This window comes from Stegostoma tigrinum, chromosome 3 (genome assembly GCF_030684315.1).
Source record: "Stegostoma tigrinum isolate sSteTig4 chromosome 3, sSteTig4.hap1, whole genome shotgun sequence".
Lineage (NCBI taxonomy): Eukaryota > Metazoa > Chordata > Chondrichthyes > Orectolobiformes > Stegostomatidae > Stegostoma > Stegostoma tigrinum.
In genome coordinates this window covers 24,872,690-24,898,625 of record NC_081356.1, presented here as the reverse complement: position 1 = coordinate 24,898,625, position 25,936 = coordinate 24,872,690, and the positions used below count along the sequence as shown (strand labels likewise).

The window sequence follows — 25,936 nt, the reverse complement described above, 5'->3', positions numbered from 1 at the left end:
AAGCAATCATTGTCTGAATGTTGCATACTGTACCCTTCAGGGTAATATTTTCAAGCCCTCTTTCATTCAAAATGCAATTAAAAAATTCTGCTTTGTAAATATTTTGTTTTTCTTGATTAATTCATGGATTATGCTTTTAAGATCTGTTTTGCCTTATGCTGTTTTTTTTTGTTTGTAGATTGCTGCTTTATAATGCTTGCATTGGTTACATATAGTTTCTGCTTAACCAGACTTTTTAAGACTTAATGGGGAAGAAGAAGCAGGACATCCCACAGAGTACTGTGAAGTGCAAAGATCATCTTTTGATGAAGAGCTACATGGATTTGTTTTCTCTGGAGATGACCTTCAGATTTAACAGTGCACTGTGGGATAGCCTCTTTGATTTTACAGCCAACAAGAGCTGTTGTGTCACTGTTTTCTCAGGGTGCAACTGTCGCTAATCTTTCACATATAGTACATTGTTGCTATAAAATCTTGTTACTGAATACTGTTGTTTCCTCAGTTAAGTTTTTTGCTTTTTCACCTCTGTCATCTACCTTTTCTTCCCCTTTCATCACCCACTTACGACTTATTTGTCATGTTGTCTCCCTTTTCTCACTCCTCTTTACTTTCAGTCCACTCCTACACTTACCTCACTCCTGTACCTGCCCTCCCATTTTTAACTCCATACATATGCTATCTCCCATTTCCCACATTTTGTTCACTTTCCACTCGCACTTCACACCTCACTCTCTATACAATGCCTGGTACATGCCTCCCATATTTCCAACTTCCTATATGCCCCACAGCTCCCACCATCCTCCCTACCCACCAACCTCCCTGCCGCCCCCACAGCCAATTCTACCTCCCCCTGCCCCACAACACTCCCAATTCACTCCCACTTAGCTATTAAACTCCTGAAGATGCTGACACTCAATTTGCAAAGATCTGTGGTGCTGGCATCCTTCCATTGCTTCATTCAAGTGTCTGTGCTTGATGTCTGCACTTGGACAATTGTTATCTGCTGTCCATTCAGCAGCTGATGGTACAGTTAAGCTCCGATTTGTCCTCGATTGAAAGCTGCAAACCTGCATTTTCCAGCTACTGGACAGCAAACAAAAGAAACCTTTTTGATTTCTTTTTCTGCTCTGGGATATGGAGACCAGCTGTGGTGCCCAACTGCTGCTTAATATTGATTAACTCAGCATGGTGTTTCTTATCTGTCTGATTCAGTGGCATATCATTCATTGCACTTAGCCAATAATGCTGAGACTTGCACTCAAAGGCTTTGTCAACCACTTTAATTGCTCTGAAATAAATGTACACAACCCTAAAGAACTGTAACAATTAAACTGGGGAGTTTCCATTGACAATGATTTCAGTGTTCTGAAATGCATGTAGGTACAGAAGCAAAACACTTATTATATTTTATTTTAGTTTGCTAGACTTGCTATAATCCAGAATGAAAAATTAGGAATTGGCAGTAGTACTTTGAAAATACACATACTTGTTTATGTAATTTGCTATTTTAAAGCTTGAGTTCAGAACAAGTTGGTGTTCAAAATGTCTGAAGACAGAATTTTTGCAATTTTCTAACCTCTTGTAAATTTAGCAAAATTTCAGTAGAAACCCTGAGGAAATGGATAAAAGGCCATTTGCACTTGAAGGGGTAGAGTTTATATTTTGGGTGTAACTGGGAACTTGTGCTCAAGTGCACTGGTTTCTCAGTTTGAATGTTTTACACAAGTTTCTGCTCCAAGTGCATTTGCAGTTGTGATAGCCTGATGTGTTTTTTTTACTAATACAGCCTAAAAATAAATTAACTAAATTGGTAAATGATTACATTTAAAAAGCTAAAGTTACTTTGTGTTTCAAATAAAGTTGTTCACAGGTGATGCAGTTAACACTCCAATTAAAAGTCCTTATCTTTGGCAAAAAAGTAACTTCAGCTTTTTAAATGTAATCATTTACCAATTTAGTTAATTTATATCTACAAGTTAATTAGTATATTGTATGTTTGTTACTATTTAAGTGCATTTAAGAGATGCCTTTTCAGCTAAAAGAAAATAAATCCTTGATTTTAAGAGCCTTTTTGTTGGCCTGCAAATGGGCATAATTAGTGGAAACTTGCCTTGGTGATTAATTCAGCTGGGGGCAGGACCAGCTTTCTGGGCAGGGCTGCCTTCCAGCACAAATTTTAAACTAGGGAAAAAGATTGTGGAGTCTTCTTAATTTGTGTTTGAGGAGATTTGCACTTTAAAATTCTTTCTTTTTGTTTTTGTGTTGATTTTGCTCATTTTGCATGAATAACATTGAAAAGGCCTGCATGACCTAGAAAGATCTCCCAGAAAATCTCTCTCCCTAATTCTACTCTTTTTATGACAACTATTGATCTAATTATTTGTAAGTTTATAAAACTCACCCAGAATTATTTCAATAGTCTGATAATTTGTGGCTATTTTCATCATTAGAGTCTTGGTGTAGTGAGACCAGCAGTTTTATAACTTAACTGTTTATTTTTCCTGAAACTTTGTACTGATTAATTTAACAGTGCAGCTGATTATAGTGACACTGATAAATAAAAAAAGTCTTTAATGCAGCTTTAATACCAGAACACTTAATTGTTCTTTTGATATCTTGCTGATGCTGAAAAGATGGTAAAATCAACAATGAAAATGTGTTAAGAAAGCATCGAGTTGGAATGCTCATTTTTGCACTTTTCTTGTGTTTTTGGTTCAATCCAGAAACTTGGTGCAGAGTGTTTAAAAACTCTTATACTGGAGTCCAGAATAGAACAAGGACTTTTTGTTTTACTTTTGTGCACAGGACTCTAACCTAGGCCTTAGAGGTCAAAAAACAATGTACTAAACCTCTGGGCTATCCATTCTTCTAGATTTGACTTTATGTCGAATGCAACGTATTGCTTCATTAAAATTATAACTTTCATCTTGTCTTATCATTTCACTCCAATATTATAGTTCTGTGCAATCAAGACATACTGGTCGGAAGTTAGAATTTCTGATATGCCTTAGGGCTGCTCGTGTTAATTTCAAAGATGGTTCGAAGCAACACGAACCTGTTCTCACCTAATATTTAGCATGATTTGAAATATTAAACCACCTAATTTGACTAAGCTATCAGCATTTTCATAAATTCACAGAAACATGATTAACCTGACTTTACATTGAAGGGGTGTTTTGGAACATCACTAAAATTGTGGTTCAGATGACCACATTTTTCATAGTTGAAACTCAATTTTGAAAAGTAAATGTTACATGGAATTATACTTAGTTATTTTCTCATCTTTTTCTCCACATGATTAGCCCTGGTATGATAGATAGCTTTCTCTGCTGTGATTATAATTCCGCAAATAAGGCAAAAAATGTAACACGCTGAATTTACATGGTTAGCTTAATTTTTTGTGGTTCTTGGTGTGATTGTATTATCTTTGATTGAGCTGTGGCATTCCAATACTGTATGCAGTCCAAACGAGTGTACTATATTGACTCATCTCAGACAAACAATTACCATGCAGTACATTTTTAGTTTAATTTCATCAGGGTTTAATTAGTATACAAATAAAACTTTCCTTATCTTTTTCTCTACCTAATTGGCCTGTCTTTGCTAATGTGTGAAATGTATGAAAGTGGGCTGTAATTAGGATGACCGTCTTCACCCTTTCCTTTCTAGTTTACAATTACCAGAAGGTCTCAGAACCTTAAAACAGTGCTTTGGATTATTGCTTTGCAATCAGTCGGGTTATCCCATAGGCTTTATCATTAGCAGAAGGGCTTTGGGTGCTGCAAGTTCCCACTGTAAAACAGGATCTTCATCCCTTTGCCCACTAAATGTTTATTGATTATCTCACTGTTCCACGCTCAGCTTTCAACAACTTAATATCAGGTGACAGTCGAGAGAGTTCTCTGAGTAATTAGAGTTGAGCATTGAGGGAACAATTAGGAGCCGAGTTATTAAACTTGATTTATCCTATTCTCTCCTGCAGTGCTTGCTGGATATCAGACCATCACATACTCGAGAAGGACCATGAACTCACGCTTGTTAGAAATTAGTGGGTATCCAATGACCTCCCATTATTTTGTTGCATGAAGCTAGGCAGCAACTTTCAGTTACAAGGTTAAAAATTTCAGAATCTTTAAGTTTGTCAAGGGGTCTAATTAGGCCAGTGTAAAGCATATGATGTGGCTTAGTGAGTAGAGGAAGTCTTTAAATGTTGCTGTCAGTTTTGCACAGGCATATTATCAGTCACTATGAAAAGTTTTAGCGCACAATAATAACAGTCAAGGGGAAGAAGTTATATGATTAATGAGCATGTTATGCAAATTGTCGTAATCTAACATATGAAAGAGTTCAAAAATGTCTTATCCACTTCAGGAAGAGGAGTTTAATGCTTAATTATATTAATTTAATCACTTTATTTTAAATCCTGCATGTAAATATGTGTTTGTCTCAGTCTAGAAGAGGGAACGGTACTTGGGCAATCTGATTTGGAGATTTTTTTCATTTAATTGCTTCTAGATACTTGCCAGATGAAAGATACTTTATGGAGTCATGATGTTAACAGAAATGCCAGATGTTTGATACAAGTGTCCTTTCAGATGTGCAGATAGTGTAAATGAGTGTGCAGATTTTACAGGCATATTTTTAAAAAAATCCGCATTTGAGCAGGTTGGTAGAGGCTTCCTGAGTAACAAAGAAACCTTTAGCAGGAATTCTGGATATCTGCCCTGAGGGATAATAACCTGTACCTGCACTATTACTGAAGTGATAGAAGTCATAATTTATCATTGCATGGATAAAAGTTATCAAAAGAAGTGACACTGTTTCAATCTTGCTTGTATTGTCTCAATGCTTGCAGAGTCTGCACAATTTCTTTTGGAGTTTATTGATGACATTTTTGGAATCTGCGAAATTTGCTGGCCAAGAAATCCTTTCTTACAGATAATCTGGAACTATTTTCTTCAGCAAAATCAGAATGCTGTCTTATTGAGATCCTCCTTGGTTCAGAAATAGCAAGGACTCTAGGTGCTGAAGTCAGAGTTAACACATTTGGCCAGGCAGAATCATCCCACTTACCTTCCCCTAGACCCAACTCTCCTCCCTCTATTTATTTCCCAGCTCCCTTCCCCCTCGCCATAAATGGTCCTGATCGAAACATCAACTTTCCTACTTGGTTCAGATATTTTGAGAAAATTTACAGAATCAAGAAACTGGTTCCCCTGGCAGTAGATTGATACTGAATTATCGTTACTTGGACAAGCCACAAGAATTTCTGATGAAAGACTGATGCAACTCTAATACACTAGGAGATTTTTTTTTATAGATGGGGATTTGTGAGATGCATTGCTGGATTAAAATAAAAGCTTAACCGCACATTTTATTGCAATTTAGTCATGATTTTCAAAAACAATTGTTTTGCCCTGATAAATCTTATTTTAACAAGAATGAAAATGTCAGAAAATGTCAAAAAATCTAAAATTGAATGATTTGTTCACTAAAAGGTGTTGCAGCACCGAAACTGGAAGAGTTGCAATTCAAGCTTAAAATCAGAAACTCTAATCTGTTACGTGTGATGGTTAGTGATTGACACCTAGTTGGTTGTGTGGTTTTCCTGTGTTTGTGGTTGTTGTAAGTGCTGCCTTTTGGTAGTTTAAAGAAGTATGATTGGCTGTTCACCATTTTTAAGCAGCAACCTGGAAATGCACCTTAGGTTATCAAATCAATATATTTAATAAATGAAAGCAGATATTAAAATACAACATCTTCAGATCCATAGAGAAAAGATGTGACAGGATTGTTCTGGACATTTTTGATCATAAGAAATAGGACAGGAATATTAGTGCATTTTGGACTGGCCCCACTATTCAACAACATTGTGGTGAATCTGATTGTGGCCTTCACTTCACTGCCTGTCCCCTGTAACCATTAGCTGCTTTATAGACCAAAATTCTTTTTAGCTGAGCCTTGAAAATATATTTGAATGTACCCCATTGGTTTTTAAAATGGTGGAATGTGGAGGTTGCCCAACTTCTCTTTCTGGCCCAAGTGTAATTACTCTTGCAGCATATGTAATTATCACTGGATACTTCCAAAGATTTGAATAGGCTACCTCATACATTTAGTGCGCAATGCATTTCATGGAAGAGCTAACGAGGTTTGACATTTGTTTGCATGAAGGAATATTGCAGTGATAAAGAGAACCTGGTCATAGAGGTAGCTTTCAATAAACTTCTTAAAGGAGGAGGGAGTGAAACAGAGAGGAAGTTCTAGAGCGTTAGGCTGCGATAACCGAAAGCATGGCCTTCCCTTCTCTCAGGAGATGAGGTCATCTCTGTCTAGGCCAGCATTTATTGCCTAAACTAAATTGCCTAGAGGGCAGTTGAGAGTTAATCACATTGCTGGGGTCCTGAGCCACATGTGGGCCAGACCAGGAAAGGCTGACAGCTTGCCTTCCCTAAATGGCATTAGTTAACCAGGTGAGCTTTTCTAACAATTGACAATGGTTTCTTGATCATCATTAGACTATTATTTCCAGATTTTTTTTATTGAATTCAAATTGCACCATCTGCCATGCTATGATTTGATCCAGGCTCCTCCAAGCATTGGCTGAGTTTCTGGATTAGAAGTCTAGTGTTAGTATCCCTTGGTCATTGCCTTCCCTTTAAAGGGTAGTGGAGCAAATAAAATTGTGGATGCATAAGAGACCAGAATCAAAGCAGCACAGCTAACTCAGAATTGTAGAACTGCAAGAAATTAGAGTTATAGAGGTAAATGGCCATTTTCCAAAAACACCCTGGAAAAAATGTATTTCTATGAAGTGATAGATTGATAGTGATCTCATTACTTATCCACATTATGTGAAAACAATTTTTTTTAGCACAAAGTTGAAATGAAACCGTAACTTTCAAGAAAGTTGCATGCAACAGCCCCATTTCTTTACTATACATTAGACCTACTAATTTTTATGTATTAATGTAGCACCATCCAAAAGAAATGGGAGATGAGAGGAAGAGTAAAATTTCCAACCTCTAACAGTCTTACTTTTTAATGTAGTTTATCTTGTGTTATACATGCACTATTCTCTTAACTGTTTTTAACTCTTAATTGGAATCTGTTTTGACAAGTTCCCAAATGAATGAGGGGAAATGAGGAGCTTAAATTGTATTCTGAGGACTTGGAAGATCATATTAAAGACTTTCTTTTTGTGATTAGACAATGAGTCGCTGTGGGATTCGGTCAGAGAGATAAATTATTCAACAACTTATTTTAAAATAAATTCATATTTGGGTGGGTTGGTTGGATTATTTATTGGTGAATTATTCCTTTGTCTGCTTTTCCTGAGACTAAGATTTTGAATAAATAATGTTTTTAAAACTGGTTAAGCTGACTTCTGGTTTCTAGGAGCTATTGACAATTTAATTCACTTTGGCAAACTCTGAAAGTGCTAAGAATTAAATTCAAAATATTTTTGCATTTGATAAAGTGCCGCATCAAAGGTGATTGCAGATAATAAAAGCTCAGGTTATAGGAGATAGCATTTTGGCATGTACAGAAGATTGGCTAGAACAGGAGGACTAAATGGGTCTGTTTTTAGTCTGGCAGGGTATCATGTGTGGTTTACTACATGGGTAGGAGCTGGACCTCAACTTTTACAATTTATGTAAATGATTCAGATGAGGGGACTGAAGGTGTGGTAGCTAATTTTGCTGATGATACAAAGATAGGTGGGAAAATGAGTTATGAAGAAGGCTGTATGAAGGGGTGTGGATAAAATAAGTGGATGGGCAAAGATCTGGCAAATGGACTACAACGTGTCAAAGTGTGAAATTGACTATTTTGGCAGCAAAAAAGGTATTACCCAAATAGTGAGAAGGCTAGGTGTGCAATTGTATAAATTGCAGGTTAGAATGCAGGTACAGCAAATAATCAGGAAAGTTAATAGAATGTCTTAAAAAAAAAGGGGGAATTGGATGGAAGAGTGGGGAGGTAATGCTTCATTTATACATGGTATTGGTGAGAATGTGCCTGGAGTACTGAACATGGTATTGGTCACTATACTCACGGAAAGATGTTCATGTGTTGAAAGCAGTTCAGAGAAGGTTTCCTAAACTAATACCAGGAATGAATGGATTGCCTTATGAAGAAAAGCTAGACAGGCTAGGCCTTTATCCTCTAATGGTTAGAAGAATCAGGAATAATTTAGTAGAAACATAAAGATTCTGAGGGTACTTGAACAGGTGGGTGTCACAAAATGGTTTTCTTTGTGGGAGAATCTAGAACTAGGGGTCACGGTTTAAAAATAAGGTTTTACTCATTTAAGACGGAGATGAGGAAACAGCTTTTCTCTGATTTTTGAGACTTTGAAATATCCTTCATCAAAAGACAATGAACGCTGAATCTTTGAATATTTTTAAAGCAGAGGGAAATAGCTTTTTGATTATCAAGGAGACAAAAGATTATCAGGGTTATGTAAAAATGTTGAGCTGAAGTTAAAATCAGATCAGCCATGATCTTGTTGTTTGGCAGAGCAGGCTCAAAGGACCATATGTTCATTTTGTTGGAAGATGCCTGAGTTGGAAAAAAAGGTTAACTCCTAAAATTATTAAATGGTATCTCACAGCATTGCCCACTGATAATAAACAAAATAATTAATAGTCAACTGTTATATCTGCTACTGTTTGTGGGAAAACTCAGATTGTGAGTAGTTCTGGCAGCTGCTCTTTTGGCATATATGTTCACTCCGCTGATATTCTCACTGTGTCATTGATAAAGAATGCCAGACCATGGCTTCTAGCACCAATGATGAGCAGGAACTTGGCATTACCAGACCTCTTCCCCTCTTGAGCACTGGATATATCTGGACCTCTATGGAGGTAGCCACCACGGCCTTTGTGTGGCCCCTTAAACCACAGCAATAGCCAGTTGACCAACTTCATTAGTTTGTTCCAGGTGACAATTGTATTCATATCTTCTGGTGCATGCTAGTATGCTTTGTCATTTATCATGATGCACTTGTTACACTGTTCTTTTATCTTCCTTTTCCTGTCAGACATGAGTAGAATTGCCCATAAATTTGTAATGTTGTTGAAAACTGAAAAATTAAGGTGGAATAGATTTCTAAACTAGATTGAAATATTTAGAAAATTTACATCCAGCAAATACTAGAGGGTGATAGTAGCTTGCTATCTAATTGTAATAGTATATCAAATATTTGAGAGAATTCTGAAAACTGTTGAACAGAAATATTTATGAACTAAAAGGACTTAACTATTTCCTGATATGATAGCGTGGGATATATGTGATCATTCACTCTGTGTTTGGAACAAGGTTGTAGCGCGATCTAGATCAAGTACTCCTGTCAGAAATTACCACTGTGACAGGAAAGCAAAACACTGCAAATTTTGGAAACATTTATTATTAAGAAATATTATAGCTTGACTACAAAGCAACAGATATTACCTATAAAAGTTGCAGACTAAGAGAGGCCTGTGGCTCTTACCAATGTATTGAACCTTTAAAGCAAGATTTTGAAAATTTCACATTGAATTGCAGCATGATAAATTGTAGTTTGTTCCTTATGTTGATTAACTGCACGTTTATCTGGCTTACTAGCTGAGATTTCTGTACTTTTGAATGGTTTCCTTTTCCATCATCACAAATGCTGTTTGCAACATTTTTTTCTGGAATCACAACTTGTTGCCTCAGATCCATCAGTATCTCCATACTGAAGCCGTGCCAAATTCTTGCAGGCTACCAGTTTTAAACTCATATAAAACAAAAAATTAACTACACATTTTTTTTTGTTTGCCCAGGAAGGGATCAAAATAAAATCACACAGTACCCACCATATGCAGGTTAGCAGAATTTGCTTGATTTTTCATTAGTGAAGGTTGAATAGAGAAGTGCCAGATAGGTTCTGTAAAAGAAGTGTGATCCTCGCAGCCCAGTTTTACTGACTGCACATCTGTGATGCATAATGCCAAGCAATAAAGGCAAGACTCAAACCCTTTAAATCAGAGGGATTATTACAGGTTTGGATTGATAATTTGAATTAAAAAAAGAATTCTGGCTGTAACGGGGCTAATACCTTCAAAGACGTCTACAAAATCTAAAATTCAGTTGCAATAGTTGGGGATATTTGCAGAGTGACAGTACTGTGATGGAAATCTAATGCTTAAGTATTTTTTACATACAAAATGTTTTCAAAGCATTATTCATTCACCAACAAAAGAAATATAGTTTCTAACAGATTTGGTGACAATAAATGGAAGCATGTTCGTAAATTATTAGTTTAAAAACAATCCTGTAAAATATTCTTAATAATATTCTTTCCTTTTCCTCAATAATTAATTCTTGCATATTTTCATAAGTGTTTAATCACTTTTCAATATTTTATTTAACAGTTTCATGCCATCTGGTTCCTGATTTTAACAGGTAGCAATGTGTCAGCCCTTCTCATTTTTGAACATTGTTGTTTAGGTAATAATTCTAGATGATAAAATTCTAGACTGAGCAAAAGATCATTTGCTGACAGGACCTGAGTAGATGGCATAATCCCAAATCTCCTCGCATTCATTGATTGAAATACAATTTTAAAAATTCCTGATTTAAATACAATTTAAACAAAAAAATTGAAAGCACTATCAAAAATTGCAACCTCTACCTCCTAGAAGTGGAAGGTCATCAGAAACATAAGAACATCGCCACAAGCAAGTTTCCCTCCAAGCCATGCACCACTATAATTTGAACCTAAATGCCATTTTGTTCACTATTGTTGAGTCAATATGATTGAATTCCCTTACTAACAGCACTGTGGTCACAGCTAAACCACCTAGATGCAGTGGTTCAAGAAGGCAACTCATCACTACCTCTCAAGGACTTTTGGGAAGGGGAATAAATACTGCTCTGGAACAATATCTACATCCCACAAATGAATAAAAATGTATGTAGCTGTTGAATCATAATGCCTTTGTCCACAAAGTAAGTAGAATTTAGTAGAACATTTGAATTATGCAATAATTGGGTAAGGATGAAATAAATGTGCAAAAAGAAATAAACCCAATGCATTTCTTAACTGTTCATCATGGGTGTTTGCATCCAGGACAAGATGACATTGTTTAAAAATTTAGGGTCTGTACTTTCAGGACAGGAATTACATTTTTTTTCTTGAGGGTTGTATGATCTTAGAACACTGTACCTCAGAAGGTGAGAGATACAGGGTCATTAATATTTTTAAAGGAGAGGCGTTGGGCAAGGGAATCAAAGGTTATCAGGATAGGTGGGAATATGGAATTCAAAACACAAACAAATCAGCCATACACTTGTCAAAAAGTGGAGCAGGCTGGATGAGCTGAGCAGGCGACTTCTGCTCCTAATTCATGTGTTCATATGACATCCAGTTTATTTTGCTCTGCTCTCTACACACACATTTGAATCAAATCATCAGCAGTTGTTTGCTTTGGGAAGGTTTATTGCATTGTATGTACAACGAAACCTGATTACCTTTGGAGGAAAATTATAGCAAGTACAATTTTTACCATTTTAAAGTCATGCATGCGACAAGTAAGTGGATGTGAAGCTGGATATAAGCAACTACAGCACTTGGTTTTACAATTAATTTACCACTTTAGAATGGATGTCATTCACTTTACTTTTTAATGGGCCAAATTCCCTTTCATTGAAGAATTACTACCATAAATTTGATTAATATAGCAATATTCTTAGATTTATTCATGCTAACTTTTCCAAAACCAGTTTTTGTACTAGTTTGATGGCTGCACCAGCCTTTATCCACGGAGGGTTTCAAGAAGTTTGTAATTTTTAAATGATGTCTATGAAGTCTGTAATCATTTTTAAAAATATATGAAAAGAACTTAAGAATCTGCTTTAATGGTAAATTGATCAGTTATTATTTTGTTAATTAAGAATAAATAACTGGTCCATATGATCCTTTGAGAAAGTGGGTATGTATTTGATAACACAAAGCAGAGAAGCTGGAGGGTGAAGGTGATCAGTGCACCAAAGAAAGACATGCAAAGCAGAGAAGAACAGAAATGGAACACAAGAGCTATCACAAGAGGACACAAATCACTGTAGAGATTAGTTTTTCTGTTTGAGAGGTAGGTGCTCTTAGAGATACTGTGTAAACTCGCTGAAAAGGTTTAAAACTTGGATAGATATGTGAATATCTTAAAAATTAGATTAGATTAGAACCCCCACGGTGTGGAAACGGACCCTTTGGCCCAACAAGTCCACATCACCCCTTGGAGCATCCCACCTAGACCCATCCCCCTATAACCCACACACCCCTGAACACTACGGGCAATTTAGCATGGCCAACCCACCTCGCCTGCACATCTTTGGACTGTGGGAAGAAACCGGAGCACCTGGAGGAAACCCACGCAGACACTGGGAGAATGTGCAAACTCCGCACGGACAGTTACCCAAGGATGGAAGTGAACCCAGGCCCCTGGTGCTGTGAGGCTGCAGTGCTAACCACTGAGCCACCGTGTACACACCCTTATGATGCTACAGTGCTGGCGTTTTTCCAGAATTGGTCAAATAATGACCTGACCCATTGTAGGTTTGTTGAAAAGGAACTCTAGAAAAATACACCATTAGGTCTTTTGTGGCCCAAACGAGAGAAAATTCATAAAAGTGTATTTTGCTGATAATAATCATATCCACGAAGATCAAAGATGAAGACTTTGCCAATTGAACTCCTAATCTATCTGTTGTGAATAAAGAACAGCATTTTGTTTTGTGAGAAATGATGTGGATGCTTGCCCTGTAAGACATATATCTTTGATGTATCAACTGTTTTAAAGTAAAATCTTTTATTTGAAGTTTCATTCACCTGTCATTTCATGTTTATTTATGTTAATTCGGATTTATGTTAATGTACAAGTTACAAAAAGTGAAACCTTTTTGGTGATTTCTTCTTGGGGGGGTTATTTGGTAAGTTTGTTTTTGTTTTGCTTTGCAGTCCCCTAGAGGTCACTGACAAGTGAGATAAATCAAAATCGTGATCTGAAAGTTTCAGGAACATAAAGGCATTGGGTTTTGTACGTTTTACTGATTTGATGCATTTTTAGTGACTTTATTTTGGTTCCTGTAGTTAATGGAGATTTAATTTGGAGCTGTGGACTGGTTTATTCACCGAAGCAATGCAAAAGGGAATGTACTGGTAGGATGCTAAAGATAATTAGATCAACAAGATATGGTAGTATTTGGTAGCTTTAATGTTGTTGTAATTTCTTCAAGCACTTTAATGATGTTTCTCATTTTTATTGGTTAGTTAGAATCCAGACTATACAAGTTTTGACCTCCAAAACAATTTGACCGATTCAAGAATGGCATTATCATTCCACTTCTGGAAAATACTCCTTCTGTATTTAGCTGCAGTAGTTGAAATGTGAGGGTGGACGGAGGTTGATATATGTTATAATCATTATTCTGGCATCATTATAGAATTGTTTGCAATAGCAGAAAATTTGCTTGATTAAAATTTTAATACATGGGAGGAATAGTGTCTAAAGATCAGCTTTAAGTTGACTGGCTGAAGAACTACAGGTGACATGATAATGTATTCTTTTAGGCATTCTATGTTTAGGGTATAGAATACACAGCATGTGGGATGATGAAGACAGATTCAATCATGGTTTTCAAAAGATAATTGGATAAACACCTGAAGAATATTTTAAAATGTAGAATTATGGGAAAAAGGGCCGGAGGGCATTTCTACAGAACCGCTTTTGCAGAGACCACTTGTACTCAACAAGCTGAGTGGCCCTCTTCTGTGCTGTAAGCTTTCTATGATTCCTAAGGTTGTTTATGATTAGCAGACTAATTTCAGCTGTATTCTCCCATTGCTGTTTCCTACTCTGGCAATGAAAGAAATCAGCCTACCAGAAGAGTCAAAAAATTAGATAGCCACTTTTAGAATATACTGAATTCACAAGTTTATTTTAAAGTAACTGTCTTTTGAAATAATTTCAAAATACATGCATCAAAGCTCGACTTTTTTTCGCAATACCAGCATAATTCATTTTGCTGTATTTTTTGAAAACTGTTTTTCAGATTCGATTCTTTATCTAGGTGTGCAGATAGAAAATGTTTGTTTTTTGTTCCCCCCATGTCCCCACACAGAGGCCATCTCCACAGAATAATACTTCTCCCCTTTTTGCACTCTTTCGTTTAAAGTTGAGATCAGGTTTTACATATATTGAATTTTCTCTGTTGGCACAGCCCAATCACTTTCCATTTTATAACACTTTTCACAATTGCATACCAGTCCAAGTACTTGGTGACCTGAGGAGACATCAATTTGTGTGTTAGCATTGATTACATTTTAGTAGCTGGACAAACCATGTTTTAAATAATTCAACTTCAGTGGTCTAATTCTGAACTCTTGAAGAGTAGGGGAATTTGTGTTAATTTTTTTCTTCAGCTGAAGAGTTCGTTAGTGAAAATTATGATGCTTTACCTTCCAAAGACCTTGTCACCTGTGGAATAGTAAAGAAGTCTTTAATAAAGTCTTGTTCAGGGAAACATGAATTCAGTAATTCTTTATTCCTTACCATATTTTGGTTAAAATTTGACAATATGCATATTTCTTTAAAAATCGCTTTTGGTTCTAATCCAGAAGCACTTGTATGTTCAAGATATTTAAGCTTCTTAATATTGTGAAGATGTGGTTTTTGTCATTTTTGCCTGGACTTTATCTAGGAACATTTTTCAATATGAGAAATTAAAGTGATCTCATGGCTTGTTCTGCCTGTTTCAGAGTCTCTCAGAAGCAAACATGGAGCTAAGAAGAAAAGATCAATCTTTACGTCAGCTGAACAAAAATCTAGCCCAGCTGGAGCAGGACAAACATCAACTTGAGGAGAGCATCCATGATGCAGAAAATGCCCTCTGCAAGGCAGCAAAGTGAGCATGGAACTTTTGTGGTGGTGGTGGGTGGGGGTGATGCAGGCGCATACTGAAATAAGCTAGGATCAATCCAGGTACTCAGGGTTTTAGTCAAATAATGAGGGTAAAGTTTAAAACATGGTGGAATCCACATTTGAGAATTATAAATTCAGTGGTCGTTTCCATTGAAAGGATCTCTGAAACTGCAACCTTGCAGAATTGTGACCTTCAAAGGTAGCCTTATTTATTGAATCAAATGGTGATCCATTGGTGATACAAGGTGCTTTATTGCATATATCTTCAGCAGTTAATGTTCTTTACTTTGTTAAAATACACAGTGGTTGATTTTTGCGTATGATACCAGCCTTGTAATGTTGTCAATTGCATTGTCCTCATTATTAACACCAAAGCAGTGATTAACTCCATTTGAACAGCCCACCTGCCTGGTGTCCAAAACCCGTTTTTTTCTGATGACCAAATCCTTTTTCATATTTGGAAATCAGAGCTCCAGTGGTACGAATAGAACTCTGGATTGCCAATTTAAGTTGGACATGGCCTACTGTGTTTGCTCAATAAATTTCTTTGGAATTGAAGCTTCAGAAGTACATGTTGAACTTTTGAGGGCCACTGAGGAACAAGATTGCATTCCCAGTCCCCACAAGTCTAATGCTGGCCGTTGTTCTGCCCACCGCAATTATAGCCTCCAAATTCCATTTGCTTACCTGGCTAGTGACAATTAAATTGGGGTGGCTGTTTCATGGTACTGCAGCACATGAACTTTGGATGTTGTATCTGTATTTGAAGGAGCACTTAATATTCATTTACATTTTTATTCCTAGCAAAAAGTAAACAATAACGAACTATTTAAATGTAATTGTATATTTGTGGCTTTAGTTATATGTTTCAATAATTGTGATGTGTCCTTTGTCAATTAAAAATATAATCCAATCACTTTAAGTAAAATAAATTCCTAAAGCTTTGTAGGGATAAAGTAACTCAATTACACAACAAATGTCAGTTACTGTGTAAACACACTTGCTGTTGTGTCAACAGTGCTCCAATTCAGAATGGTATTAGAACAAGGTAAAAGCAGTCTTTCAGAAATACAAATAATTAAGCCTCCTGTTAAATGGATATAGCCATTTGAAAGAGGCTGAGGTTGTTTTAAAAGACGTATGGACAAGATATGTAAGGATGCAGATGATGAATGTGATTGTCTCATTAATGCACAGATAAATGTTCAGTATTTTTTGTATGATGAGTCTTCTTTGAAACTTTAGGTATTATTCACAATTTTTTAAATGTGTGACAAGGCCACTGAAAACAAAAGCTGCCCTGTTAAATCAAGGCCAGATTGTTCTTTTATCATAGATTCTTTTGGGCCATAAAGATTGTTGAAAATTATTTTATGAATCTGGTAACCCAGGTGTTTAAAAACTAATCAGGGTGGACAGGGTTGTTAAGAAAGCATATGGTGTTTTGGCTTTCATTAACAGGGGCATTGAGTTTAAGAGTCGTGAGATCTTGTTGCAGCTCTATAAAACTTTGGTTAGACCGCACTTGGAATACTGCGTCCAGTTCTGGGCGCCCTATTATAGGAAAGATGTGGATGCTTTGGAGAGGGTTCAGAGGAGGTTTACCAGGATGCTGCCTGGACTGGAGGGCTTATCTTATGAAGAGAGGTTGACTGAGCTCGGTCTCTTTTCATTGGAGAAAAGGAGGAGGAGAGGGGACCTAATTGAGGTATACAAGATAATGAGAGGCATAGATAGAGTCGATAGCCAGAGACTATTTCCCAGGGCAGAAATGGCTAGCACGAGGGGTCATAGTTTTAAGCTGGTTGGTGGAAAGTATAGAGGGGATGTCAGAGGCAGGTTCTTTACGCAGAGAGTTGTGAGAGCATGGAATGCGTTGCCAGCAGCAGTTGTGGAAGCAAGGTCATTGGGGTCATTTAAGAGACTGCTGGACATGCATATGGTCACAGAAATTTGAGGGTGCATCCATGAGGATCAATGGTCGGCACAACATTGTGGGCTGAAGGGCCTGTTCTGTGCTGTACTGTTCTATGTTCTCTATGTTCTAATCATTCTTCTTATTGATAGGGAATTTTGTCGCATTTGTTTGTTTAAGAAGTTGCTACTCATAGTATAATTTTGCAAACTATTAATTATGTTTTACATAAGACGCATGTATATTTGAGTTGGTTTTGCTTTAGAATTTTAGGCATTTTAATACATTGATACTTCTTAAGTGCATATTATTCATGACATAACTTTGTAATTGTACAGATAATGTACTGAAATCTTACTGCACTAAGTTGAAATTTAAGATGGCCTACGATCATGTGTTATTAAAGTAATCATTTATACATTCAATGCACAAAACTCTACTATTTTCTCTAAATTCAATAGTATGGCATTTTTCAGCATTATGATGTCTTTGTTATAAGCTATTTATTACTCCATTGGAATAACTTCAAATTGAGATTTTTCCTTACATTCATATTTGGATGAAATTTTTTTTGCATACAGAGACAGAGAAAACGTGATTAGATACATGAGAGGAGTGGATGATACCCTGAAGCAGGTAGTGTAAATTTATTTTAAATTTATTGCTTACTGTTGACACAGTTTACAAAGCAAACAAATACATATCGGGTAGATGATACTTTGTTCTTATATTTAAAAAAAGAGAAACATTGTAGACTGACAGTGCATTTCACAGAACAGTTTCATGAGATAATTTTTGGGATTTCCTTTATACCCAGGACCTAGGTTTCAGTTCAGGATAGTCTACTTACACAGCTTCCAATTTTGACTTCAACCAATATCCAAAAACACCCATGCTTCACGAGAGTACCTTTCTTTTCCCATGCCTCACATCCTTCTGGCTGTTTTGAAGCCAATTATCACAAAATTAAGTATCTCTTCTCTTGATCATGAAGCCCCCTAAGGAGCATGATTTTGGGCAACCACTGCTCAGTCAGTTACAGATGCGAAGCCACCAAAAGAAACTTTCCATAACTTGGAATTAATTAGCCTCAGAACAGGGGTGAGAGTGCATGGTGTGGGAAGTAAAATGTCATACTAGTGGAGTAAAATGTGTTGTTCTGAGTTTAGGTTAGTTGTGTTAAATCCATTATTGGAACAGTATCTGTCTGGGTAAAAACCCAAATCAGGAGTGCTAGAAATGATATTTCTGATAGCTGTATTGTAGAAAAATGTTTTATATTGTAACAATACAACAAACAATAACAAATGATGTCTTGATGCTGGAAAATTCATAAAGGAAGGCAAAGGGTCAAACACTTGAATATTTCATTGAGTTTATTTAGATTTAACTTCAGACTCATCACAGTTTTCCAAGTGTATAGGACAAGTATTGTATCGATTAAATATTCACAGGTAATAAACAATGGAAAACATTGTATCTGTGCTGACAGAATTTCCATGACAACTCAGTGAAGTCTGGGTGACACCAGAAACAGAGGAAGCTCTGCGCTATTATTTAGGAAACTATATAAGATTTCAAAAGTATAATTAGCTACTAAACAGCTTTAATGTGAGTTGTATAAATTCCAAAAATGAAGTCTTCCTTCTGAATATTGTTTTGAAGTATAATCTGGGCATAAAAATTACATTTTTGTACTAACAGTCGAATTTCTATCTCATTTGATCTCCCAGACAAACAAAAGGAATGAACAGCAAAATTTCAAATTTGGCAATCTTCCTTTCCTCCGTGATTACTCTCCAGAGAAAAGTTAATGAACTCCACGCTTTAAGATCACTCCTGTCATTGAAATCATTGCTTTTAAGAGTCCTCTTTCTCTCCCCTTCCTTTGAATTAACATGTAGAAATGAGCAACAAATGCTGGCCTAGTCAGCAACACCCACAATCTAAAAGTGAATGATAAAGTACTAGATCTGTCAATGATCAGGTCGATGGATAATAGTAAAATTCAATCACATCATTCATGGCATGATGTAATCAAAAGATTTCATGAATATATGTCAGAGACAGATTATTAAATCAAATTAATACAACTGAAGGTTCTTCTGATGGATGGGGGCGCTTTCTTTAATTCCAGTTGTTCCGTAGTTGCACATTTAGCGAGTGCTACAATGTGCTTTGTAAACAGTAATGAACAAATACGGTTTACTTATCAAATCATGGATGACGTTGGGAGTTGATTCCAAGTAACAGTAGTGTTCATGTTAACTGAGGTCAATGCCTGCAGATTTGGTTCTGAAAACCAAAGTGGTGTTTTCTCTACATATAGAATGATTTGGTATCAATGTTCCCTGCTTAGAAAGCTAGCTTCAAATGGTTCTTTCAAGGGAATTCTAATTTTCAATCCCTATTATGTATACCTTCAAGATCTTAAGAAGAAAAGGTAAGGTAGATAAAAATAAACTATTTCCACTGATTGGGGATTCTAGAACTAGGGGACATAGTCTAAAAATTAGCATCCAACCTTACAGGAAAGATGTTGAGAAGCACTCTTATATGCAAACGGTGGTAGAGGTTTGGACCTTTGTTCCCCAAATGACAGTTGATGCTAGATCAGTTGTTAAGGGATAGGGGCCAAAGATATAGATGGCATGGTGGCTCAATGGTTAGTCCTGTTGTCTCACAGCACTAGGGACCTAGGTTCAATTCCAGCCTTAGGTGACTGTGTGAGTTTGCACATGGGTTTCTGCTGGGTTCTCCAATTGCCACCCACAGTCCAAAGATGTGCAGGTTAGGTGTGTTGGCCATGCTAAATTGTACATGGTGTCCAAGGATGTGCAGGCTAGATGGATTAGCCATGGTAAATGTGAAAATACTGGAATAGGGTAGGGGCTAGGTCTGGGTGAGATGCTTTTTGGACAGTCAGTGTGGACTTGATTTGCAGAAAGTGGCCATTCAGTACTGTGGGGATTCTATTGAAAGAAAAGTCCAATATATGGAGTAAGGCCGCAGATCAGCCATGACCTCATCGAACTTGAGAATGGTTCTGAGGAAGAATCACTGGGCCCGAAACATTAACTCTGATTTTGCTTCACAGATACTGTCGAACCTGCTGAGCTTTTCAAGCAATTTTTCTTTTTGTTTCTGATTTATACAACATGTGCAGTTCTTTCAGATTTAATCAAGGCACTATAAGACTAATTATAACTGGAAGGTAAATGGTTTCTGTCTAGGCTTTCCTATGACAAGTATGCAAATCAATTTGACATTTTCAGGAAAATGATTTCCTTTTGGAAATAAGTGGAATACCCAAATGCCATCATACTTTGACGGTGAAAGTTCCAGCTGCAACTCCTGAATTTTGCCTTTCCTCTTGTTTATAGCTTTTGTATTTATGATGCATTACATGTTCAATTGAATAGTTTAAATTCATTCATATAATGCTAACTACTGTTTCTGGAGTGCTCTAAGGTAGAATTTATACAGTCCAAAGGTTCAGCATCCTGTGCATACAGGGAAAATCCAAAATCCTTTTTTCCAATGAAAGCCATTCGTGCCTGTTTACAGTTCTTCACAAGATGTACAATACTGTGATAATAGTTGGCATCTGGTTGGTACAGGGTTATAAAGATTGGCGAGTTTACAAAGACAGTGGAGGGAAATTAATACATCTGTTAAAGGGGAGCCAGTGAAAACTGGTGAAGATAAGGTTGATTGACATTTCAGCTTAATACGTGATACATAGAGATTTAGACACTGTATGGAGTTGATGAAGGAGGGAAATATGGACATCAGTTAGGAAAGTGTTGAAATAACCATTTCTGGCTGCAACATAGGAACTTTACAAGATAGTCCTCTGTGTTGAGCCAGAGGCAGAAAATGTAAAAGTGAAAATGAGCAGTTTTAAGAACAGTATATTTAGGTATGAACTTAAGATCAACACTGAAAATTATGTAAATGATCTAGTTTGCTTGAGAGAATTGCCAGGAAGGAGGAAGGAATCATTAACAAATTAGCAGAGCCTATGATGGGGAAAAAATGATAGCTACAAAAACATCACAACTTTTTCAGTGCTTGAGAAAATGCATTTGACACAGCTTAAAGCCTGTTTTGAATGCCATCATCTTAAATATACTGCAACCTAGTACGGTAATCATTATATTTGTGTATAATTGTAAAGCTAATTTTCTGTAGCAAAGACAAATAGAATCCTTGTGACAGAGAGCAAGTCAAGCCAACTAAAAATTGACTTTGCTTAGATCATGTCAAGGCTAACAATCTGGGAAGATAGGGCTAATTTACGTTGCGAACATTTTTCTGATAATCAATTGCTGAGATATGCAGGTGTTAGATATTTAAAGTAGCTTGTCATAATCAAACAGCTGTACTGTACAGTGTGTCATTAGTTGCTTTGCTTCATGTCATTCTGACCTACTCAAATTAAAATTAGGATTTTTTAACTGCAGAGAGATTGGAAAAACCTTGATGGATCAAAGCTGTGCTTTTACAGAACAGCTGGGTAGTACACAATGTCTTGGGTCAATCTTACAACATGCAGTCATGCCCTCATCTCACTGAAGAAAACAATTTAAATTACTTGAATTATTTGAGGAATGCTTGGATATGCAGGGCAGTAATATTGTCAGTATTATTGGGGCCCATTGTTACATCTTGAATGTAGTAATGGGGAACAAAGTTTAAAAAATGCTATCACTGTATTTAACAATATTTTTCTACTTCAAATTGTTAAAGATAGGCAAGCCTGATGTTCTGCCCTTTATCTAAACTCAGTAGTCATTTCATAGTATAGCTCACCAGAAATCTTGACGCTGTAATGTTAGTAATTTTGAGTAGCAGACTCTATATTCACTTAGCAAAGCAGCTTACTCTTGCATGTACTTATATATCCAATAATTTAGTTTCCTGGAGAAAGGCTCAACAATCATTCTGCCTGTTGTACTGTAATACCCCTGTCTGAAGTTCAAGAAAGACTGCCTAATGCAGAATAGAAGTGACGAATACTTCATTATTGCTGGAATTTTCTAATATTTCAGCTTACCTGGAAGTTTGGGAGCATAGAAACGTAGGACTTGTGAGCATGTGTAAGCCATTTCAACCTTTTGACCCTGCTGTGCTGTTCAGTAAGATCATCTCCTACGTACTCATCTGACTGAAACCTAAATTCTACCTTTCTGTCTGCCACCCAATCATCCATGACGCTCTTTTTTTTCTATCAAAGCTCTATTGACTTCAGCCTGAATAAATTCAATGACCCAGCCTCCACTGCTTTCTGGGTGATATAATTCCGCAGATTAACTATCCTCTGAGACAAAAAGGGGAGATCTGTTACTCTCAAATTGTGTCACCTAGTTCTGATGTTCACAGGAAGAAATGTAGAAAATGGGAGCATTTGGCTGTTCAGCCCTTCAAATCTGCTCTGTCATTTAATACGACCATGGCTGATTATCCAACTCTACCCGCTTTCCACTTTCTCCCATATCTTTGATCCCTTCAGCCCTAAGGACAATAAATAACTCCACCTGGAAAACATCCAGTATCTTTGCCAGAAACATTTTCTTTGGCAGAGAGAGAATTCCACGGGCTCAGCACTATCTGGATGAAGAAATTTCTTCTCATTCTCAGTTCTAAATAGCCTACCCTGTACGCTTAAACTGTGACCCTGATTTTGGACTACCCATTATTGGAAGCATCCTTTCTCTATTTATTCTGTCTAGTTCGCTTACAATTTTGTAGCTTTCTATGAGATCCAACCTCATTCTTCTAAACTCCAGTGAATATAGTCTTAAGTGAGCCAGTTTTTGTATTATCAGAAGTATCATCCCAAGAATCAGTCTCGTGAACTTTTGTTGCACTTCCTCCATGGCCAGTACGTCATTCTTTAGATAAGAAGACCAAAGCCGCATACAGTATTGCAGGTGTGGTCTCAACAAGGCCCTGTATACTTACAGCATGACATCCCTGCTCCTCTACTCGAATTCTGTTGCTTTGAAGGCCAGTATACCATTTGCCTTCTTCGCTGCCTGCTGCACCTGCTTGCTTACTTTTAATGACTATTGTACAAGGACACGCAGGTCTCATTGCAAATCCGTTTTCCAAATTTGCCACTGTTTGCATAATCTGCCATATCCCTGTTTTTGCTACAGAAGTGATACTGGCACATTTATCTACGTTTTATTTCATCTGTCATGCATTTGCCCACTCTTTCAACTTCTCCAAATCACTGTGTATCCCCTTTACAATTCACCCTCTCACCCAGCTTTTGTGTTGTCAATGAGCTTGGAAATATTGAATCATTAACATATAAATTAATACTGTGTATGTGTATATATGAATATATATAGATAGCAAATAGCTGGTCCAAGGATTAAACCCTGTGGTATGCCACCAGTCCCTGGCTGCCACTCAGAAAATGACATGTTTATTTGTACTCTTTGTTTCAAACTAGTCTGCCAACCATTTCCCCATACATATCAGTGCGCTGCCCCCAATCCCAAGTGCTTTGATTTTATGTGCATAGCTCTTTTGTTTGACCCTATTAAAAGCCTTCCGAAAGTCCAAATAAACTACAGCATATCTGCTGGTTACATACTTTAAAAATTTCAGTAGATTTGTCAAGCGTGGTTTCTGTTTCATAAATCCATACCGACTCTGTCCAATCCTGTCACTGTAACATATCCTTCTGGTATCTGCCCTATTAAGTCCCCTCATGATTGTGTATATTTCAATAAAATCATCTCTCATTCTCCTAATCTCCAAACCTATTTTTTTTAGTTTCTAAGTTGTGCACCCACCTGACAAGTTGTGGCTCAAATCACTTAAATTATTACATTTGCCAATACTATGTATGGTCCAGATCATCACCTTTGTAAATTTCAGCTTTGTCATATCAGAAGTCAGATGACACCAGGTTATAGTCCAACAGGTTTATTTGCTCTGAAAGCTTGTGATTTCAAATAAACCTGTTGGTCTAAAACCTAGTGTCCACACGAGTCCAACACCAGCATCTCCACATCATGGCTTTTCAATATTAAGTGAAATTTAGTGAGAGTCGTATTTCAATCTAACTTATGTCAATGCAGCTTGTTATTTTACTCTTGTATAATTTGAACTGAACAGAAACTCATTGGCTGCATTTAATTACGTTCCTTCTTACAAATTTATTGATTCTCACTCGTGTGGTTTTAAAGATTGTGGAGAGAATTACGTTTTTTTTCCATAGAATCTGTACAGTGTGGAAGCAGGCCATTTGGCCCATTGACTCCACACTAACCCTCTGAAGACCATCCCACCCAGACCCACCCCCTACCTTATCCCTGCATTCTCCATGGCTAATCCACCTAACTTTCACACCCCTGGACACTATAGACAATTTAGCATGGTCAGTCCACCTATCCTGCACATCTTTGGACTGTGGGAGGAAACCGGAGCACTTGAAGGAAACCCATGCAGACATGAGGAGAATGTCCAAACTCCACACAGACAGTTGCCTGAGGGTGGAATCGAACCCTTGTCTGTGGCATTGATTGATCTTGAGCAATCAAGAGATGAAGGAATTCTGTGTTATTTAAAACATAGCAACGATACCAGTCTATGTTAGTCCAAAAAGAGAGCAAGAGAATTTCTACTTGTTACGATTAACTAATGTGCTCAAACACCCCATCTTCTTTGAAACAATGATTTAGCAACAGCCTCAAAAGTAAAGCTAGATTTTTAGTAATGGGATGCCAGTGTCATAATAATAATTTGTTGATTGAGCAGCTGCATTAGTGCAAAGATCGTGTTTATCATTTGGCCAATACTAAATTGTTACTTTTTAAAGCTTTAGTAAACAAAGTACCAAGTAGGCACAGCACCAAGCAGTGTACATGTTTAATGGGAAGTAGTCTCATGTGGTATCATAAACATGGCCTTGGGATGTTGCATGCGAATTCTTAGATCGCAAATGTGCAGTTGTTCCCATTTGTAGTGTGGACTTTGAGGCTAAATCCATGCGGAGCATAAGGATTACAGTGCTCCAGGCAGTGTAATTTACTACTTTTTTCTCTTCCCTTATCTGTTTAGCAATGGAAATACTGTTATATTGGCTGGTAAATTCAAATCATGTTCACTTGAATATTTCATTAGAGCTCCTTTTAAGGACCACTATTTATTTGTAAAATAATAATTGATTATAAAACAAGCCAGTCAGGCTACCTAATATGTGAAAATTAGAATTAATTGAGACGTGGCCTAGCAACTACAGTCCTGGAATTTAAATTCTAGGTTTGACTAACATTTTCTTGCCTGGCTTTCATTGGAATGTAAGTTTCGACAGAGCACATTCAAGAGATCTTTGAAAGTAAAGGAATGTTGAGTATCTCTGCATTCATCAGACCATTGCAGCATATGAAATTACAGAAATTCCATGTCAATGGAGATGCCCCAGTTCTGAAGTTCTGTTACCATCCTACACTTATAAGGAATAATTTGTTGTCAAGTTGGGGGGAATGGGAGAAAGAGGTAATGGGAGTTTCTGGATGTGAGTTTGCTCGCTGAGCTGGAAGGTTAGTTTTCAGACGTTTCGTCACCTTTTTTCTTTTGGGCAATCCTATGCAAGGTGTCCCTCCTCCCTGCAGATGGTGGCTTTGCAATCGGCCGCCACATGTCCTGACCTACCACAGGCATGGCAGACTTTAGGTTGCCCTGCGTAGGTCAGGTAGCCCTTGCTCCCGCCGATCGCGAAGCTGGACGGTGGGTGTACGATGTTCCCATCCATGCCCGTCCTCAGCGTCATCCTGACCTGCCTCTTACTGGTCCAGATCCCGAAGGGGCCCATGATGTTGGTTAGGTCCCCTTCCACCTTCACGTACCTTCCGAGGAACATCAGGACATAACTGCTGGCACATGCGGGTTGTACATGTGTACAGTCACCATACGGCTCCTCTGCACCGGCATCACGAACAGCGGGACAGCAGTCAGTACAGAGAGGGGGGCCCTCACCTCCTTTCTCCTTGAAAACCTCCAGGAAGCGCTCGCAAAGCTTGGCACTCCTGAAGGTTACATCGTAAAAACCTCC

At 37.3% G+C, this 25,936-nt stretch overlaps 1 protein-coding gene across 4 annotated transcripts in view; it reads left to right on the top strand.

Moving 5' to 3' along the window:
• The window catches only part of LOC125451272 (coiled-coil domain-containing protein 171-like), a 205,575-nt gene that overhangs the window by 128,170 nt on the left and 51,469 nt on the right, over window positions 1–25,936 (top strand). For all 4 annotated transcript variants that reach the window (XM_048528223.2, XM_048528221.2, XM_048528222.2 and 1 more), the window contains 2 exons: window positions 14,783–14,928; window positions 17,442–17,496. In XM_048528223.2, the coding sequence (XP_048384180.2) occupies window positions 14,783–14,928; window positions 17,442–17,496 (201 nt within the window). The remainder of the gene's footprint in view (window positions 1–14,782; window positions 14,929–17,441; window positions 17,497–25,936) is intronic.